Consider the following 20,900-nt stretch of genomic DNA (forward strand, 5'->3'; position numbering starts at 1 on the left):
CAGCTTCCCAGCTTTACTGGTGTACAAGAACATACCCAAGGGCTGAAGGATGGGGAGAAGAGTGTGCAGAGCGCAAGTTCTTTGTGTGTTTACTGTAAGGATGGTCTTGCCTGGTCTGGTGGCTTTTTTCTGCAAGACTGGCACAATCAGGAGAGAGGCTGGGGTTTGGATTTCTTCCCCATGGCTGTTTTTGTTCTCTCCCATTGGCAAGTATTTTTGAGCATTGGAGGAAAAAGTAGACATTTGCCAACCCCGTTTTTGTTGCTCATCCAAAGAACATCCTGATGGAGAACAGTAATTTTTCAATAATTAGGAGGGACAGTGCAGACATGCAGATCTGGTTGGACACAGGGGACACAAGGTTCATTTTCCTGCAAGAGAAAGGGTGTTAAGTAATTAATATTTAATGTTTGGAACAAATGGCACTTTATTTTTTTTAATCAGTAAGACTTTTAATATCAGGTACTTCTAATATCTAGAAAGAAACTACGTGTGAACTTTGGAAAAATCTCACTGTCTGCCTCTCTTTAAAGCACATCCTTTCTGCAGATGTGGCCAGAAGTTCTGCTCTCTATGGATACATTTGAGCATTCCCTTAATGGGTCGGGACGCTGGAGGAAACGTTAAACTGGAGGCTGGAAGTAGTTTACTCAGAAAGCACTAAATGAATTTTAGTGACATATAGAGGCCGGTTTGGGGTCTGTTTTCAGTGGGTTTTGGATCGGTTTGAGGTCGGTTTCGGGTGAGCTCCAGACCCCCGCTGCAGCCTCACGCAGCCTCCAAGGTCGGGACGCAAGGCCCGGGCCTCGCCCCTCAGCGCCGCGCCCCTCAGCGCCCCCCCGCGGCCGCCCCGGCCTCCGCGCGCGGCCCCGCCGCCATTTCGCTGCCCCGGAAGCGCTCGCGGCCCCTCCCGTGCCCGGCGGAACATGGCGGCCGTGTCCGTGCTGCGCGCGCCCGCCGGCGGCTTCAGCTTCGACAACTGCGCTCGGTGAGGCGGCGGCGCCGGGAGCGGGACAAGGCCGGGGGGCGCGGGGCCGGGGGGCGGCGGGGTGAGCCTTTCACCCGGCCTCACTCGCCCCCTGTGTTGCAGGAACTCGCTGCTGGAGGCCGAGCTGGTCAAGAAGGGGCTGCGGGTGCCCGCGCCGCGAAAGACCGGCACCACCATCGCCGGCGTCATCTTCAAGGTGAGGCGGGCGGGGGGTGAGGCCGGGCCGGGCCCGCGGCGGAGGCTCCGCGCTGCTGAGTCACCCCCGGTGTGCCCGGCCTCATCCTGAAGCCCCGAGCTGCCTCCTGGGGAAGTCGCGGCTTTGGGAATCATCCTCTCTTCCTGCAGGATGGCATCGTGCTCGGAGCGGATACGAGAGCAACTGAGGGGATGGTTGTTGCTGACAAGAACTGTTCCAAAATACACTTCATTTCCCCTAATATCTAGTAAGTATTGTGGATTTTGGTTGGGCAGTAAATTGTTAATTGTGTGCGTTATTGCACAGATTTTTAGCTGTGTTCTTTACTAACAGCAAATATTAAGCCCTGTTTCAAAATTATATTTTGTTAGTAAGGTTCATGGTATTCTGTTTACACTTAAGCAGGCTCTCTTGTTCCATGCTCTCTGTGTGAGAACTTAATTCCCTCAGTTTTACAATGAGAAAATTTTTGCTTGTTGCGTGAGGTTTGTCTCCTTTTCCTCATTTGCTCATCATGTTCCTCAGCTGCTGCGGTGCCGGAACAGCTGCAGACACTGAGATGACGACTCAGCTGATCTCCTCCAACCTGGAGCTCCACTCCCTGTCCACGGGACGGCTCCCACGAGTTGTCACGGCCAATCGGATGCTCAAGCAGATGCTGTTCAGGTAACTGAGTGGATTTCTTCTTTGTTAACAGTTTTTTATTAAAGCCCCCAAATAATAATGCTTAAGGAGCATCCTGTCTCAGCTTGCTTAACCTCCATAATGAGACTTCAGGAAAGATTCCATAATTGCTCTTTGCTTCATGGGCTTCTTAACTGAGCTGGAAGAGAAATGGAGTCTCTGGTGTTTTAGAGAATTAATGCAAGGATCACACAACAAAAATAGAATGCGTAGTCGCATCCATGAAAACTACTGTGTATCCTTGTGGTGAGAAGGCTGGACCAGTAGTAGAGTAATGTGCAAGCTTGTAAAACAGAGTTTCCTGTGATTTGTAATAGAATCATTGCCTCAGAAAGTCTGCTGGACACTGAAATAAGCCATATTTTAGTACGTTTCTTTGATTGCTGCCAGCTGATAAAAGCAGCCTGTTTAGTACAGAGCCGTACCCAGGTGGTTGCGGAGCAGTTCCCAATTTTATTGTGTTTATTATATTTTAATAATGTTTATTATATTATAAATTTATGTATTGTGTTAAACAGCTTCAGACTTACAGCCAAACATTGCTCCCAGGTACCAAGGCTACATCGGTGCCGCGCTGGTGCTGGGGGGAGTGGATGTCACAGGCCCCCACCTGTACAGCATCCACCCCCACGGATCGACCGACAAGCTGCCCTACGTCACCATGGGTGAGTGCTGATCCCACGGGGCCAGGGCACGGTTCACACTGGTACTTAAAGAGGTCTTAGTTAAATCCCATTGTTTGCTGGGAGCTGTGTGGCCTTAGACTACAAAGATAAAGTTATAAGGCAGGTGCGCTGTTCTGTTTTGTCACAAACATGGGCTGGGATAAAACTCAGCTGCCAGGAAACTGGTATTTGGAATGTTGCTGTGTCTGTTCCACACCGTAAATCACAAGAATTGTGGGAATCCCAAAATCTTGCTAAAAGAAAAAAAATACCCTCACAAACTTGATTTGGAGATTGTCCTAACACGTGGTTCATATAAATTTCACCTGGGGGACTTGTGTTTTCTTTGGAAGACTTGGATTATTTTAAACGGAAGCTTATGTTTGGTAGAGCCATGGAAATGTAAAGGAAAGTTCAAATAAATATATCAGAAAACTGATCTGAAAACCGAGTGTATCAGATTAGTAGATCAGTTAGCCTGTGCCTGGTGCAGCTTTAGTGCTGCTTCTGTGGTGGGAAAATACACATTTATAGATTCTCATTAATATTTTCCGTTTCTGACTGGCACCTTTGGCTAAAACACCTGCTCAGGCTGTTGCTGAAGGTAGCGGAGGTTGCTGTTTTAGCCGGGGCGGGTGGCGGTGTAGCGAGGCCGTGATTAACTCTCGCAATTAGCGGGGCCGGGCCGGGCGCGGCGGCGGCGGCGGGCGGCCGCTGGGGGGCGCCAGCGGGCCGGGCACGGCGGCACGGCCACGTGACGTCATCACGGGGCTGTGAGGGGGTGTGGGGCCCGGGAACCGTGAGGGGAACCGTGAGGGGAACCGTGAGGAGAACCGTGGGGACCGTGAGGGGAACCGTGGGGACCGTGAGGCCGCGACACACACTCTGCACTCCGCACATGCTGGCTTTCCTGCCTCAGTTTTAAAAGCTTTAAAACGTGGCCTGTCGGGAAATCCTGCAGCTCCTCTTTCCTTCACAAAAATAGTGTGGTAGCAGGCTGAGTTCAAACGAGGGGGAAGTAGAGTATCAGAGGATTAAGTTCCGTGTAGCTTAAACTTCGGTGTGTTGTGGGCAGTACCAGGTGTGTGGCTGGCGCCCACACTTTGCTTTTGGCCACGCTGTCAGACAAAGCCCTTCTCAGCATCAGGGTCCTTCACCTTCCTACTCCTGGTGCACTGACACTTCCTCCAGTGACCAGGATATATTTTACTAAAAAAATTAGCTAATGCATTTAGATGAAAGATAAAATCGAGACAGCAGAAAAACTATGAAAAGTCAAATTAAATATAGCAGTTGGAATTGTATTTCAGTCTTATTTAGACTAGTCTGTTGTTTATTGGGTGGGTTTTTTCCCCCATATGTTCTAAAGGTGGTTTATTAAATCAAGGTAGGTATGTTTGGCCAGTTAACTTCTGGAAATGAAGTGTTAAATAGGAAATGTGGTTGAGAAGTTGAGTTTTATTTTGGTATGGTGATCTGTCAGGATGGACAGAGTTGTGTCCTGTCTTGCAAGAGAGATTTAAAAGGTGCACAGTGCTTACTCAGGCGTGAGAACATCAAATTAAACTGTTTATGCTGACAAAGGACAAAATTGGATTTCAGCAAACGATGCAAGATTGTCTGATTGCTTGGCTTGTCTAGGAAAGCTTCTGGCCAAGGCCTATAATGAAATGCATGCATAAAATTAAAGCTCTTGAAGTGTGTAGTTGAGCTTTTGGAAGCAGGCAGAGTGTTCAGGAGTCTCTCGTGGCTGGAGCTGCTCCCCTGGTGCCAGTGGTGCTTCATATTCATAAATCAGCTCTTCATGCAGTGGCAGTGTCGTGCTGCAGAGCAAGAACTCCCACTGCTGGGAGCCAGCCCCCAGCCAGGAGCCACGCTGAAAAATGATCCCAATCCAAGGGGCTGCCGAGATCACAGAATTCTTACCTGAGATGAGCAGCAAATTGAATAACAATGAGTGCGTGTGAATAAATGCCCTGTCAGGGAGCCTTGGCAGTGATGGATGAGGAAGTGCTAAATGTTGCTCTCAAAGCTTTGCACATCCTCTGGTGTGGCAGCAAACAGGTCCTTGGGTGAGGAGGTGGACTGTACTTGGCAATGAGAACTTCAGTGAAGGTTCTGCTGAAAAGATCCAGTGCATCTGCTTTAGAAAAGCTCCCCCAGTTGTAATTTGCAAGGAAATTTATTGTGAGCTGCACTTTTTTGCTATGTATCAATAATTAACTTTCACTTTAAATCAATACTGAAGTGGTACAACTGCTCAAGTGAAGACCAGATGGTATTTTTAAAGTCAATTTATTACAGTTGCATGCAGAAAACTTAACAACTTGGTTGTAAATATTCAGCAAATGACCAATGTTACTTAAAGAAGAGAGCAGTAAATTCTCTTATCATTTCATAACTTAACTGGTTCATGCTAATCAGGAGACTGGAAAGCATTTGCCTCTGAGTAGTTCAGCTTCTGTAGTTTTGTAGAATTTGTTTGCAATCAATATTTTTATGTGTGTAGCTATTAGATTAATGCTTCCTGAATATTTGGTTCTAAAATGTAGCTTACTGCAAATATATGCAAAGCAAATTCTTTGGAATTGAGATGGCATTTTTTACTTGATGTTAAATGTAAGCATTTTTAGCAGTTAGTGGATTTTAAATATCTGAAAGGGTTTTTTTTTTTTCCTGAGTCCTATATAATACATATAAATGATGACTTTGCCAATTATCCTTTGTTTAATTATTCTTATTGCTCACATACAGAAGAGACATAAACTTCAAACGTGTAAAAAATAAATCCAACAAAGAAAATTTCCTATTTCTGCAGAGCTTATTTTGAAATCTTACCTAAAATAAAAACCTGGTTTGGTGTTACTTTGAGCTCAGATAAAGACACTATTTAATGACACACTATCACACGGCTTTCCTGGAGTTTTAATGGATTTAAGGTTGAATTGCTGCTGAATCTGAACTGGTAGTGACTTAAATTGGTTACCATGTGCATGAGGTGGGGAATCCACCCTGAGTTAATGGATGGTGTTTTGTCGTGTTTGGATTTTATCCTTCTCCAGACTTTATGTTTGGGAATTGTGAAGCTTGTTTCTGCATAAAGGCAAAGCATGCTTGTTAAAAACGAATTATTGGTGGGCACTGAGTGCACGGACAAGAGAGCAGCTGTTTCCCCACACACAAACAAGTTCTCCATAGACCCTTAATATCCAAGTTTTCTGTGTTTTTATAGGAACTGCAATAAGAAAACCGTACTTGCAGTGTTTACTTAAGTTCCCAGTTTTATTGCCTGCTCTCCTGTCACAATGCAGCTTTCACGAGGCAGTTGGAGTAGTTGGAACATTGTAGGGTTGTTTGGATGGCGAGTGGAATTTGACAAGGAGAGGGAGGTCGGTGCAGTGGGATAGTGAAGTTCTCACCACGGGAGTGACTGTCCATTGCTGCATGTCCAGGCCAGTCCCAGCAGTGCAGGTGGGCTTTGCTCAGCTCTGTGCTCCAGGGCATGTCTGCATGCCAGGAGGGTTTTCCACAACAGTTCCTGTTGCTGTTGTCAAATATGCTTTGTTTTGATGGAGACACTCAGATGTGTGCGATGACTGGTGTTTCTGAAAACACGGGGCTTACATCTGGTGCTGGGAACAGTGAAGAATTTTCATTGTGCTATTTAAGATCAGGAAAATCTGTTCTTTCAGAGAATGCTTAGCTGTGCTGGGAAGTTTTTGCTAAGGCAATTTTTTAAATGCAAGCTTGTTTAGGATTTATAAGCACTAGAGAAAAAAAGAAGTTGAGTCTATTCAGCTTTTCCAGCTTCCTGTTCTGCCAGAACCTCCTTAGGATCTTGGTTTTCAGCTGTAAATGTCTACATGTAGGTTTAATTAAGTTAAGACTTTAAACAACTCTTTGAAAATTTACATTATAGGACTGTCTGGATTTATTTATTTAAGGTTGATAGTAGATTTGGCATTTATTTGTGTCTTGGTAACATAGTGAGATAAATAATTAAGTGTAATTCTTTATGTATAAAGGATTTCATGTACTATAACATAAGATTTCCCCCTCCTTTTTTCTTTTTCGTTTTTTTTTTCTTTAAGTTACTGACTTCCTGCCCACAGCTTCTTTTGGGAAGTTCTTTTTAAAAGGAGCTGGAGGAATTCAGCCTGAGCCATGTATGCAATTGTGTTATCAATAATTTTGTATTTGTCAGTAGAAGTTCTAAGAAATTACGATCACTTTTTCTTAACTAAATACCTAATGTAGTAAATTTGGTCAGATACTACATTTTATACTTTATTTCTTGCACATTTTCTAGTCTTTGTCTTCTGATTTTGTCAACCTTTCCCCAAGAATAGCGTTGTTTTCCAGCTTTGAGGATTCCCACTCAGCTCATGGTAGGCCATCATTTGGGTATAGCAAGAAAGTGGGCTTGGTTTGAGACCATAGCCCAGATTTTTTTTCCCCCCTCATTAGAAATATTCCTATGTCATCCCTGAAGAATTATTATTTTGTTGTTCAGGTTCCTTTATTTGTTTTGGCATACGCTTTATTTTGACCTTGTTTGAAGGGTCAGTAAAATTCCTTTTATTTGTGGTTGGTTCTGTGATATCAGCTGTTTGCATCAGCAGTTCAGTTTTGCTATTAGTTGCTTAAAAATCTTCTTTATTCTCAGTTTCAGCGTTTAAAAAATGGAGTTGTATATTGCTCCACGGTGTAAATGAATAGTCATTGCCTGTAATACAAGTACACACTTAGAGTGTCCTACTGCTTTTAGATGTGATGTATTTGGTACTGTAAAGGTAATGATCCTCAACCACAGCAATATTCTGTAACAGGAATATCTGTCATATTCATCGGGATTACCATGTTCATTGATTTGTGTCTGTAAATCTGCTGTTTCAACCCTTTAAATTTGATCTATAATTGGACCTCCTTAAATGGTTCAGCTAAGGTAGTCTGTATTTTCTCAACAGTGTCACTGTCAGCTTCTCCTTTTTCATTATACATTCAGCAGACTTGATAAAATCAGCAGGACACCTCATTTGAAACTGTTTAATCGCTGCCTTTTGCTTTCACTAAACCATTGAGGTGGTCAAGCGATATACACAAATCATTTTAAATAGGAAATATGGCTTTCTCTGTGACCCAGCTAAACAGATAGCACTATGCAAAACAAGTTAAAAAGTAATAAATGCCAAAAAATCTTCTAATTGGAGTAAAAAATTGCAGGTAACTTTATTCACTCCCCAAAAGTAGTGCTCTCTGAAATATGGGTAGGGCCACCGACAGACAAGAAAATCTCTATGATGGCTCACTCTTTCTGAACAAAGCAAGTTTACAGTTTCAAATAGTACTATCCTGCTTTTTGTGTTAATTCATGAAAAGCACATTTATAACTCTGCAGTCTTAGTGCTTTGGGCAGAGATGGCTCCTGTTCCATCACTGCACTTGTAGTTTGTCCTTTCTGGAGAGGAACGTTAAACTCATGGTTTTGTCTCTGGCACTTTGTTCAGCTGTTACTGTTCATTATTGTAAAAAGAATGGCACAAAGCAGGAGCACAATTAACTGTTTAACTACAGGGGAAATCGGCTGGTGGCAGCAGCCCCCTGCCCTGTTCCTACTGCTGGGCTGCTCATCCTCAGGGTGGGAGCCATCTCCTCATTCCAGCACCCTTCTAAGAGGGGCAGGCACAGAAGTGGGGCAGGAGGGATGGAGGAGTAGGGACTGCAAACTGCGGCATTCCCTTAACTCTGTTTCTTACCTTGTTCGTGTATCTCATGTTCAAAACGTAAGCAGGAAGGGCTGTCAGGATGGGCCTGCGCCGAGTCTGTGCCCACAAACTGTACCCCAGGATTAAACCGGGTTCTGACTTAATGTAGACACTGTACAGTGCAGAGGAAGCTAAGGTGGGCTTCAGTTTGGTTTGTGCTGATGAGATGTACTGTGTTTTTCTCTAAAAAAACTGCCATACCTAAATGCACTGGCTAAAGGGGTGTCCTGGTGTTGTCACCACAGGTTCTGGATCGCTCGCGGCCATGGCAGTGTTTGAAGATAAATACAAACCCGACATGGAGGTAAGTCTTGGGATTTTAAACCTCAGTGTTTCTTCCCTCAGCAATCCTCGTGATCATAAGAATTCAGGAGGTTTGAAACTCTAAAAAAGGTAAATCTGCTCTAGTTTAGCTGCACTTAAAATGTACTAAGTTCAATTTACTGCAAAACTGTAAAAACTGATGGGTGAAATAAATAAATTTGCAAAAAGGTATATTTATATGTGGGAAAATGTGTGATTTGAATGTAGGTGAAGGCTTTAAAAACATACAGCTTACTGGTTATAGTTCACTCCAGGAATTTACCAGCCCTTGCACAGTCAGTGTTGCTTTTCTGTCAGTCTGTCCTTCTCTCTCAGTCTCGAAAAGAGAATGCAACAAAAAGTGTCCAGGTTGTACATAAAAAAAATTCTGATTGATTGTGTATATTCAGAACTAGTGTTTGCAGTTTTAATATCTGCTTAAAAGCTGATTATCAGCTCATAAGACACATAATTGTTGTGTTTTGCTGATGATACTGATAAAAAATGGAAAATACTTGATTGTAGTTATAAAAAACCATTCAGGAGAGCTAAAAGCTAGAGTGTCATAAGATCAAGTAAGCTATTCAGTTACAAATGAATCCAGTGCAGTATTTTTGTATTTTCTGTAGTATTTGTTGCATTTGGTTATATCCTACTGCTAATATAAACCCTGAGAGTCCAGATGAAATTAACTATAAAATAATTACAGGGTTTTCTGTGACTGTATTTCATGAAATGCCTCAGGAATGTCAAGTCCTCTTAAACCACATTAATCTCTTTGGACTTTCTGAAAATGCTCCTTCTCATTCCAATTGATTAATAATTCCACAGTGAAGAAAAAATGAGAATTGAACACAAGATTGAAAATTGAACCCAATAAAAATTACTTGTAACACTAACAGTTGCAGTCATTTCAGCCTAAAAGGCAGATAAAACGAAGCTTGGAGAGCTTCACTATCACTGAATGATCTAGAAAAGGGAAGTTAGTTTACTATCAGCACAGGTCTTTCAGATGCTCCTCATTTTTATAATGCAGCTCCTCATTTCTGGGTCATTTCCTCCCCTTCAAGTGCACTGTGTTTGTAGGTGATGGTCCCATAAATCCACAGTTCCTCTATAAAGCCGGTAAATGAAGTTTAAAATGTGAGATGATCTGTTGTACCTTGGTACATCTCCTGACAAATCACAGTGTGCAATTCCAGCAGATTTTTAATAAAACAGTCACCTCCCCACCTTGTTTTGAGAAGTTTGCCATTAGTTATTTGCTTCAGTATTAGTAATAAGCAGATTTCCAATTATGCCTGGCCCCTCTCCTGTCAGTACGTAAGCAAGAGTTGTAGGTGTGCAAAGCTAAGGACACACAGTGGGACCAGGATTCCTGTGATTTGGGCAGCATCTGAAGACACTGGACTTGGCCTCTAGTATACTTACAATTGTTATCAGAAATACTGAAATATGTTTAATAGGCTCCCAAGTGTCTCTGGGAAGGATCCTCACACCAGATGGCTGATAGAGCCACTTGAGAGAGAGAGGAAGACTCTGTTTTTCCCTCTCCCCTCGTGCTGCTGTAAGAACAAGAGTCTCCTTTTCCAGCCTCCTGTGTGATTGTGCACTTGGCATGTGTGCCATTCCACTGAAAACACGGACTGCAAATCCCTGGAAGCAGCAGCTACAGCACAATAGTCCTGTTTCCAAGATACAAGTGGCAAAGAGCTGTGCTGTGCAAGTAAAATTTTCATTTATTCTCAGCGAGCTTTCAAGCTAGGATTTTAAGTCCTTTCTTGTGTAAGAGCAACCGAAAAAGGCACCAAAAACTGGTAATCTCTAAATTTTCCTATTTAGAAAGGTCATCCTCATTAAACTGTCTTCACACACAACCATACGTGGCAGCAGATAGTCACTTATAACAAGCATGTAGAAATGCAGCCTACCAATTTGTTGAAATAGATATTTAGATCTTTGAGACTTGCGTGCACCTTAACCCTTCCTTTGGCTTTTCTGGATAATTTGTTATTTAATAACAGTTCAGGAATTGTATTAACCAAACCAGCAAAGTTTCATGTGATAAAGCTCAACTGTATTCTTAAACACTTCCTGTTCATATTGTGTTACGCCTGTGAGTCTGTATTTACATTCTAAGTCAAAGTGGGGTTTTTTTCAGTAAATTAATAAAATAACAAATATTTCTATTGAAATTAATCCAAATTAAATCTGAAGTATGCTATGTATATTTTACATAAAGCTTGCAATGAAATGGCAATGAAGATAAAATTGCTGGAGATTAATTTAATAAAATACATAGTAAATTATTATTTTCCTGTCAAGATCAATGCTCCTTTCTTTTGCACTAATTGTCAGAATAGCTTGCTAGGGCTACTGGAGGGTAGTGGTGTGCTTCAAGACCATCACATCACAGAAAAATGATTCAAAGGCAAACTGTCCTGCACCCTCTGGTATCAACTTGCAAATTAGCATCTGGAATGTAATTAAACAAGCTTAATGAAAGTAGCAGCTGAATACTACTGGAAAAGACAATCAGCTTTTTTGCCTCTGATATATATTCTGTACTATTGAAGCTGATCACCAAACGCATCGTGTGAGCACAGTTAAAAAAAAATTAGCATTTATTTGAAGAATAGGAACTGTTTTTCATTCTGTTATGCTTTTGGCATGCACTGGTGTCCCAGGAGAGCCATGCCACAGCAGATAGTGCACAATATTTATAAATCCATGACAGGCAATAATAGCAACTTGAAAAATTCTTTTGCTAGAATTTCAAGTTGAGAGCTGCCAAAAGCTGAGAGGATCAAATCTGCAGTGGCAGCTGCTGTGCCCTACAGTTAGAATCGTAGACTTTGAAGATGCTCAACTAAAAAAAAAATAAAAAAATAATAAAATAAAAAAAGACTGCAGGCTTAGCCAATTTTTGCAGGTTTCTAGAGCCCTGGCTCTCTGCCTTTTGAAGATGAGTTGCTGAAGCTTCTCCCAGTGCCTGAGGCATGCTAACACCAGCAGGATGTGTTTTTTTCCATAGACTTAGTGTGTCTTCAGATTTAAGTAGCACATGCTTTATCAGTGCCAACTGTGATGGTCCTTTCCCTGGCTGCAGTGCTGGGAGATGATCTTTACCCAACATCCTTCAGAGGAGCTGTGGAGATGGATGGTGACGTCCCTGAGTGCCACTTGTGCAGCCTGATTTATGGAGGCAGGGTTTGTTGGGAAGGAGTGCTGGCCTCTAGAGGAACCATTATAGATCGCTGAGGATGGGAACACTTTCAGCCCTGAAGGCCTCTAGATGCTTCAAAAATGTAATGCCAAGCACCTAACTACTGTGGAACAATATTAATCTGTCATGTGGGCAGCTATAGATCTACCTTAAAAAACGTAAGTGGAAGAACAGCACATCTAATGGAGCTCAGATCTCTCATTGCAGCCAATTTTTCTTTCAATAGAGTCACCACATCTTTAAACCTTACAGTCATTTTGTAAATGCATTTGTGCCTTCTGGTGTTAAACAATAGCAAAGAAATACTCTTGAGTCGGTGGATATGGAAAGCATTGTGAGCTGGGAAAAAAATGTCTACAGTATTAAATGCTGGAATTCTGGGTTTATCTATCCTGTGATTGAACTCCTCAGGAGATAGGGAGGGGGATATATTTTCTTCTGGTATTTGATTTCTGGTATTTGATTTGAAAAATAGAAGCATTTTGTCTGTAGAATTACTTGATGCACAGCGGAGTTATGTTGTCGACTTCCTCTTTAAACAAGGAAAGGCTTCTTGTAACTTAATTTCTTTTCTGTAGTTCATCAAAATAGCCAGGTTTGTTAAAAAGAGGCTCCAAAAGGAAGAGAATTAGAAGCTACAGAAAACAAAACTTTTGCAAAGAAAAGAAAGTAAATCTTGGAGTTGTGAGTTCAGGAGCAGAACAGCTGGAAGAAAGGAGATAGGAGATAGTCTGGAAGGTACTTAATTATTTCTCAGATCACAATAATTATTTTTAGATCACAACAAATGTGTGAGATTGTATTTACAGTCATTTATTGTATCATTTCTTAAATGTGGCAGGAAATCAAGTGGTTCTGGATGAAAACAAAAATACCCTGGAGGGTAAGAACAGATGAATAAGAGAGGACTGTTGTGAGTGTGTTCCACGTGGAGCACAGGCCCTCTTGGTGCTGCAGCAGCTGTGCTGTCCCAAAACCTGCAGCTCAGCCCACCAGAGGGGGGTGGTCCCCTGGTGTGCTTTAGTGACCACTCTGCTCTGGGGGCTTTGGCTCACCTGTTTGGGTGGGACCTACATGGGCTGGGAGCAATCTGATGAGCAGTTTGGCAGGCAGGTTTGGGAGAAGTGGTTTTCAGTAGCCCCTAATCCCTGAGTGAAGTAGCTGAGGCACAGAGAGCGTTTTCCTCGGGATGCTCCATATGCTCTGGGATCTTTGCAGTATCGAAATGCAAAGTAGCCTGAATGCAGCTTTCACTGTGCACCTCTTATTTCAGTAGAAAAAAATACATCAGGCACACTATAAAATATTATGGTAACATGTCACTTTCTTCCATTTTTCAGCAGCTGACACATAGATCCTTCAAATGTTCCTGTGCTCACATTTCCTACTGTCCCTCAATATGGTAGAATTATTTTTGTTTATTAACTACTGACAACAATACTGAGCTATTTTTGGAATCTGTCAAAAGTCTCTAATCTTCAACAATAGTTGTCTCCCCAGTGTTGTCGCCAGTGTCTGTGTGCCGGGGGCTCGGGAGCGCTGACAGGCTGCAGATGAGCCCTGTGTTCATTAGTGATGGTGATCAGCTCGGGCTCAGGTGTGGCAGCCGCTGCTGATCCTGCCAGCTGACACCGCAGCTTTAATGACTCCACAGGACGGTGACCACTTGCTGGGAGGTTTGTGGGCTCCACTCTGGCAGCAGACAATGGAGATCAAGCCAGACTATGGGAGTTAGGCTGGAGAGGCTGCCTGAGATACTTGAATGCCTGTTGGTGTCAAATATGGAATTAAGTAAATGGAGAGGGGGGGAAATCTGACTTGGTGAGCAAAAATCAGGACTTTGTGTCTCTGTGCCCTGTGTATCTGTGTATTTCATTATCCAGTGACAGGAACTGAGGCTGTTAGTGGCATATCTTCACTCCTTGCTGCCAGAGCTTGTGGCACTGCAGTTTTCAGCTTTCCTGACATAGCTGTGTTCGTGTCTCCTGGAGACATGGATTTCCATGGGTAAATATCAGGTGTTAGTGCATACAGTCAGCCAGAAAATAAAGGCTTATCATACCTGTTTCTTATTCTTAGGTTAGATCACAATTATCCTGTGGCAGCCTGGTTTCTGCTTGACATGTTGGACAGTTTGTACTGTTTTCATCATCTTTCACAGAACTGTGCCCTGGATCAATTTCCTTTGTGGGAACTAGTGTTAAACAGGAAATCTGGTTTGGAATATGCCAGCTGAGTATGCTCTGGCATGGATGGGATTGCAGGAGAGGTGTTTTGTGGGGTGCTTTCTGAATGAATGAAAGCCCAGTTTGTGTGCTGAAGTTGGTGGGACACTGCCAGCAGCACCAGCCCGAGTTCCCAGAGATACCCAGCAGTGCTGCCTTCCAGTTTGCTGATTGCAAACTGTATCAAGGGAAATAAATGTTACCTTTGTGTAAATTGGGCCTTGCTGCATGACAAAGAGCAACAATTTCTTCACCTTTATGAAAGTAACAGTTAAACTTTGTCCATAATAGTGTAGACAAACTGGCCAGAAGCAGGGCTCTGTGTTAAGAGATCATTTCACTGCACAGGGTAGGGGGAGGACAGGTAATTATTTTTGATGCATTTCTCAGGAGCAGGTGTTCCAGTTTAAATTGTTCCAGTTTGTATATCTCCCATAACTGTGGAACACAGGCAAAATGTACTGGAAAATATTTCACATGGCACAAAGCCCGAGTGCTGCTCCCGCAGCGAGGGCCGGCGGGGCCGAGGGCAATTGCTGTGAGAGAGAATGAGGAGGAGGTGGGAGCCAGCCTGGGCTTTATGGAGCATTTTGGTGTATTAGGAAGGATATATTACCAGAGGGCCCAAGGCTTCTTTTCCAAATGATATGTTGACCTTCATTCCCTTCCATCCTTTTATCAGAGGTAAAGCAATATTAAGATGTGCAGGGTTTGCTTTATTTGAAACCAGATGTGTTACTGCTTGACATTAATCTTTTTATATGCAGTAACAAAAAGTAACTTTAACCATAGTCTTTTGCAGGGTTTGCCTGTGTGGGTGGCTAAGGGTCGGTATGTTACTGTAGAGCAGCACAGCAGGGCCAGAGGAGGAGCTGCAGCCTGGCAGGAGTTACAGCTCTGGTGCTGTTACGCCAGTTCCCATTCTGAGAATCAGTTCCCTAAAAACCCTTGAACTTTGCTAAGTGATTGATTGAACGATTTCTTTTAATCACTCTTAGTTCAGAGAATGGGAATAGTATTAAAAGAAATCCCATAGTTGTGAGAAGAGCTTGTAATTTAATTCTGTGCCATTGGAAATATGGATTGTACTAATCCCCGTGTAGGGAATGACATACAGCAACTAATGGTATTGAATAGTAGTTCCGAATCATATAAGTTTCTTGTCTTGGCAGGTAATTTGACATAAATTGTTAATGTAAATCCAGGTTAGTGGGGAAGACATTATTTTACTAAAAAAGATAAACTGCTGATTAATTCAGTATAGAACTCAATTACAAATTGAAAGTGTCTCTGCGGGACGCCAGTACCCTAAAGACAGCAGATGTTGAATTGATACTCCAGCATATTTCACCCTGGTATGAAATATTAACGTGGTTTATTATACTGGTGGTGTATGATATCAGAGAGGGGGTGGGGATGAGCCTGTGCTCACAGGCAGCTTTCTCAGAATGGGAAAAAACTGTTATCTCTGAGAATAATAATTAGGGACTACTGAGCAGTTTATTTGGAAAGTTCTTAGCAGAAAATGGTTAGAAAAATAAACATTTACAGACACTTCAGTCACAATGAACCCGAACATAAAACACATAGGTCTAATTAAAAAAAAAAAAAAAAGAAAAGGCAAGTTGTATCGTTCTTATTCTGAGGCAGCACTAGAAATGCAGATTTTGGGGGGAGACTTGTTAAACCTGAGTGCTTTAAATGACACATGCCATCCCCTTTCCTGACAGCCAAACCACGTCTATTCTTGCTGGAGCCTTCCAGCCTTCCCTTACAAGAAATACAAAGTCCTTTGCTTCTCAGGCTTTTCTCTTTGGACTTAGAGCAGACTTCAGCATCTCTTCAGTTACAGACTGATCTCCACCCCAGCCCCTCACTCCTCTACACTGCTGATTCTCTTCCAGACTCTCATTATGCTCCTGTAGGTGCTTATGTCCTTCATGAAGTATTGCCTTCTACCCCCAAATTCCCAACACTCCTTTATGGATTTATTTTTTTATTGTCATTGTCTTTCCTGAAGCTTCTGATTTTTTTTTTTATTTTTTATTCCCTTCTCTTCCCACACAAGTCTTGGGGATTCTCACTTTAAGTAGTATCAACTTTTTATATGATAGTATTTGAACAAATCTCATTGTAAAAGACTGTTATGATAAGTATTTGCATTTGTTTATTCTTAGAAAAACACTTGCTTATGTTCATATTATGCTGATTGTGCATTATATTTCAAATCTTTCTAAGAATAGCTTTGGAGAACTGCACTGTGTATTGCATCTCTAACAGCATCCTGGTGACCTGAAGAAGGGATTAATTTTATTTTGGTAAGAGAAAAAAAAAATCAGTAATTTTTAAAGTTTTAAAATCTGTAAGGGACATCTCCTGTTTAACTTGCTTGTGAAGTTAAAAAATGTGAGGAAATAATGTTCACAAAGCCATTCCAGCTGCTCCCTTTGCTGCTGGAGCATAATGATAAACTTGTTTACCGGTTATTAGTGAAGACAGTATTAATACAATGTAGAAGTAACCTCATCTCCTGTAGGAAAGTCTCTTTTTTCTTTCAGTAGCACTTGAAATTTGGAAATCACGTAAGTGAGAAGAGAAAGTTATCCAAGTCATATACAAGAATAATGTGTAAAAGTTGCTGTTTGGGACTCGTGGCAGAGCAGCTGTGAGAGGTAATCCATCAGCTCTGAGTGTCTGCAAACTGCAACTCTCTAGATAACAGGTTTAAAGTAAAGATTTAATACAGGCTCTATCTACTATGATGTTGCAGTGACAGTTTAAAACTCATTCTCTAAATCTCAGCAGACTTTATAGCCAGCAGTGGGCCCATATAAAGCTTAATGGCATTACAACACATAAATCATCTTTTAAAGATGCTACCAGTAGCGCCAATATTAAATGCAGACAATTGTCTGTGTTATAAATAATTTATCAAACAGTGTTTCAGATTAGCCTTCCACGCAGAGTTATTTATTTTAGCCTTTACTGCCTATTCCTCAGGCACCCTTTGGAAGGCACGTTGCCGGTCACTGTAATGAACTGGGCTGTGTCCCACAGCGCAGCTGTGCTGACCATTACAGCGCGCTGGACCTCGCTGCGCCTCTGCCAAGCGCTGCCCATTTGTCACACGCAGGTAAATGGAGCTGCACATTGGAGTCCAGGGACACATTGGGGCCTGTGTGATGGGGACAGACAGATCGCTCCATAAAGTGCTGCTTGTCACCGCTGCCTCGCCGTACGGTTCATCACTCGGCTGTAATCTCATTTAAGGAGCAGTGGGGGCCCCAGAGGAGGATATTCCCAGTTAGCTTGGTCTTTGCAACCATAAAGCAGGAAGTGCTCCTTTTATATGCTCTGAACTTTTAGGGTTTTTTAAGATTAATTATTACAGTGACTCATTGAGGACCCTGTACTTGAGACTGTGTCAGCACTTTCCTGCTAACCCCCTATTTTGTGACTGTTCAGTCCTTGCTGAACTCCATGGAGGATCTCTGTAAGGAATACTTTGGGTTTTTCTTGTGGCTACTCTGTTCGGCTTTCTAAATTGTAAAAAGGAGCAGGGAGCAGCACTGAGGCAGGATTTTCTAATGGCAATTATTCCATGTTCACAGACTGAGCTGCGCTGTATCAGTGAAGGAGCTGAGGTTACAGCCTGGGCTCTCTGCTGCAGCTGCCTCAGTGCACTTACAGCTCAGCTCTTCTGACTGCTATTGGGTATTTTTTTAACTATTTTGGTAACAGTAGGGTGATAGAGTAAGTTTTTAAAAGCAAATCAGATTTAAATTAGAGGAATCTGTGAGATTTACAGTGTTAACTTCAAAGAATAAAATTAAGAGTAGAACAAACTGTACCAATCTGCTGTAGTTTTCCTAAGCTACTTTTCTTACCCTAACAGTCATATAGCTTAAAATTACTCTGCTTTTGCTACCACTTAGTTCTTAAAACAGATCTACACATACTTCTTTAGTTCATTTACTTTCACTATAGTACTGAAATAACCTTAGTCTGCAACAATCATTGACAGGCTTCTGTCAGTTAAGTGAGGAATTACTTGCTTATTAGGATTTTATTGCCCAAAACACTGAAGGAAAGCTACAGGAATTAATTTTGCAGCATGACTGTATTGTTCTAGTGAGCTTGTTAGGAGGCATAATTCAATTTTTATTTTTTTTATAAAGAGTAATAGTTGTAAAACTGGGTGTGAAGGAAGAATTGCTGTTTTTTCTATAGTTCAGTGGAGGCTGTGCCCTGCTCCTACGGGTGTTGGAACAGGAATACTGTCATTCCCACCCTTCAGAGGGGCACCAGGGAGTGCAGGGCAGGCCCCAGGCAGGTGGGTGGGAGCTGAGCTAATTTTGGGCTCCTCTTGAGCTGCACTCTGGGCTGGAGCAGCTGCAGCCGGGAGCTGCCGCTCCTGGCACTGCTGCTGTCACGTGGCAGAGCCCTGGCACAGACAGGCTGTGAAAATCAGCCACACTGGAAAAAGCTGCATTTATCAAATTCAGCGTTGACCCCATCTCTTGTTCCTGGTGTCTGGTGGCAGAAGATTATTCCAAGGTGTGAAATAGCAGCAAAGCAATGAGGAGTGAGCCTGGGAGCCTCAGCTTTCCAGCAGGATCTGCTGGGTGAGCTGAGCAGCCACTGCTGCACACAACCTGGGGACAAAATGAGTCCACACCTCTGTGTCCATGGATGTGCTCCAGTCTTACCATTTCTGTACTGGAACAGGCAGCTCTAGTCAGTGTTTTCAGGTATGTAACACACCTTTGAGAGAAAATAACGGGTCTTATATTCTCTGGTTTGTACTTTCTAGGCTACTGAAAAGATTTCTGTCATATATGATGTAGGCATATGTCCATGTATATATTTATATGGACTCAAATCTGTTTTCCTTGCACTCTGACCCTTTGGCCAGGTGACAGGGGCACAGGGTCAGTGGGGCTGAGGGTGCAGGATGTCCCCTCACTGGTCAGGGCTCTCCAAGGCCTGTGGTGCCAAGGGAAGGCTGCAGGGCACAGGCTGGACTGAGGGGCTCTGTCAGTGAAAATGTGTCCTTGGCCCAGGGACAGGCACACACGGGCACTGACACAGGCCTGGCCTTGGCTTTGACATGATTTAAAATGGCACATCAAGAAAGTTGTTTTTGTGTGACATTTTTTCATGCTCCCCAGCCTGGGTTATAGCAGGGGCTGAGGCCATGTCAGGTGGTTCCTGATAGTGCTGAGCTGAATGTGGGTATTTTTTCCATCAGCTTCTTTGGAATAGCCCCAGCTATTCCTGGGAGCTGCAGAGGGAGCCAGTGCTGCTGGAATGACCAGGGGAGGCTGCCAGTGCCATCAATGCTCGTGTTCCCAAGGCCTCCGCAGCAGCACCAGTCGAATGTGATCTTACTGATGTGGTGTAATATTCTAATGGATATTTTGATGTATTTGAAATGTTTCTGTGTAAAAGATACTCCTGAATGCTGTTGTGTAACATGGGCACTGTTGCACTCCAGTTCCTAGCAACTGTGCCTTAGTTGTTTCCATTACTGTAGCAAAAGTTCTTTTGTTTCACTTAAGCGGTACAAACCTAACCAAGTGCAGCATTTTGTCTGGGGTACCTGGTGATTGAAGGGTTTGGTGTGTCATTTATTGTTCCAAGCTCAGCCTCCACAGGCACAGGGACGCAGTGTCCTGGGAAATGCCAGCACCGGGGCAGTGACAGCTTTTTACCTTTCCCAGGAGGAGGAGGCCAAGCAGCTTGTGCGAGACGCCATCGCAGCCGGCATCTTCAATGACTTGGGCTCTGGCAGCAACATCGACATCTGTGTCATCAGCAAGAACAAGCTGGACTTCCTCCGTCCATATGATGTAGCCAACAGGAAGGGGGACAGGTGAGTGATCCTAAAGCTCTTGTGGGGCCCCTGCTCTGCCTCGCAAAGCCTGTTTTCAGTAATACCAAGTTCTGTCAGTGATCTGCAGTCTCTAGGCCTTTTAACTAAACAGCACAAAGGAGAGGCTGTAGCAGCAGCTGAACAGAGGCTAATACATTGGTGGAATTATTCTAGAGTTGCAAAACATAAGTAAATTGTTTGGTCTTTGGTTTTTAGCACAAATGTCCCTCACCACTTTGAGAGCACGCTGATTTTCCAGTTACATGGCAGTGTTGTAAACAGTTTCCTGAAGTTGTTCGTTTATCTGAAACTCTGTCACTTATTGCAATCAATGTAGACGTTGCAGTAAGCACAGTTTCTTTACTTTGGACTTTTACAGGAAACTTCTAAAGCTGATCAGTTCTAGAATTTTAAATGCAGCTTTTCCTCTGTACCATCTTCAAGATTAATTTTCCCCCATTTCTTTATTAGGTTTGGTAGGTACAAGTGTGAAAAAGGAACAACTGCTGTTCTCACAGAGAATGTGGCACACCTGGAGCTCGAGGTGTTGGATGAGACAGTGCAAACCATGGACACATCCTGAGCCCTGTGAGTGCTCAGACAGCAGCTGCTGCAGAATAAAGAGGCTCTGCCCAATCTCCTCTGTGTGTCTGTACCTGGTGCTGTTGCTGCTGCTTTTCTGCTCCTCCTTTAGATCAGGTGAGGCTCATGCAGCCCTGCAGGGCTCTGGGGCTGACCCCAAGGGGTCTGAGGCAGGTGAGAGCTATGTGCCCCTCGAGGCACCAGCTGGCACTGTTTGTTACCTCACTCCAGGCACAAAACAGCAGGAGTGAAACTGCTCTGCAGAAGTCTAATCTGATAAGTTTTAATTTAATAGCATGTAAGAAAATGGTGAGCATTGGTGGTTCTGAATTGCTGCCCTTGTCCCCTCCAACAGACACTGCTCGGTATCACTGGTCATCAGGAGATGTTG

At 43.1% G+C, this 20,900-nt stretch overlaps 1 protein-coding gene across 1 annotated transcript; it reads left to right on the forward strand.

Moving 5' to 3' along the window:
- Positions 1 to 876: 876 nt before the first annotated feature.
- On the forward strand, positions 877 to 20,563 carry PSMB7 (proteasome 20S subunit beta 7). Its single transcript, XM_005529167.3, has 8 exons — positions 877 to 988; positions 1,091 to 1,184; positions 1,334 to 1,431; positions 1,710 to 1,850; positions 2,418 to 2,533; positions 8,544 to 8,602; positions 19,776 to 19,927; positions 20,399 to 20,563. The coding sequence occupies exons 1-8, from the start codon at positions 927 to 929 to the stop codon at positions 20,508 to 20,510; spliced, it is 834 nt and encodes a 277-aa protein (XP_005529224.1). The 5' UTR covers positions 877 to 926; the 3' UTR covers positions 20,511 to 20,563.
- The last annotated feature ends 337 nt before the right edge of the window (positions 20,564 to 20,900 follow it).

This window comes from Pseudopodoces humilis, chromosome 22 (assembly GCF_049639895.1).
Source record: "Pseudopodoces humilis isolate 2021_Gansu_Grassland_sample_001 chromosome 22, ASM4963989v1, whole genome shotgun sequence".
In the NCBI taxonomy this organism is placed as follows: Eukaryota; Metazoa; Chordata; class Aves; order Passeriformes; family Paridae; genus Pseudopodoces; species Pseudopodoces humilis.

Bases quoted from the DNA above. Each gene is read 5' to 3' on its own strand.
- PSMB7 (XM_005529167.3), top strand. From the start codon at position 927: ATGGCGGCCGTGTCCGTGCTGCGCGCGCCCGCCGGCGGCTTCAGCTTC. The intron at 1,185-1,333 runs GTGAGGCGGGCG...CTCTTCCTGCAG, and splicing joins TCGCCGGCGTCATCTTCAAG to GATGGCATCGTGCTCGGAGC. The intron at 19,928-20,398 runs GTGAGTGATCCT...TTTCTTTATTAG, and splicing joins GCCAACAGGAAGGGGGACAG to GTTTGGTAGGTACAAGTGTG.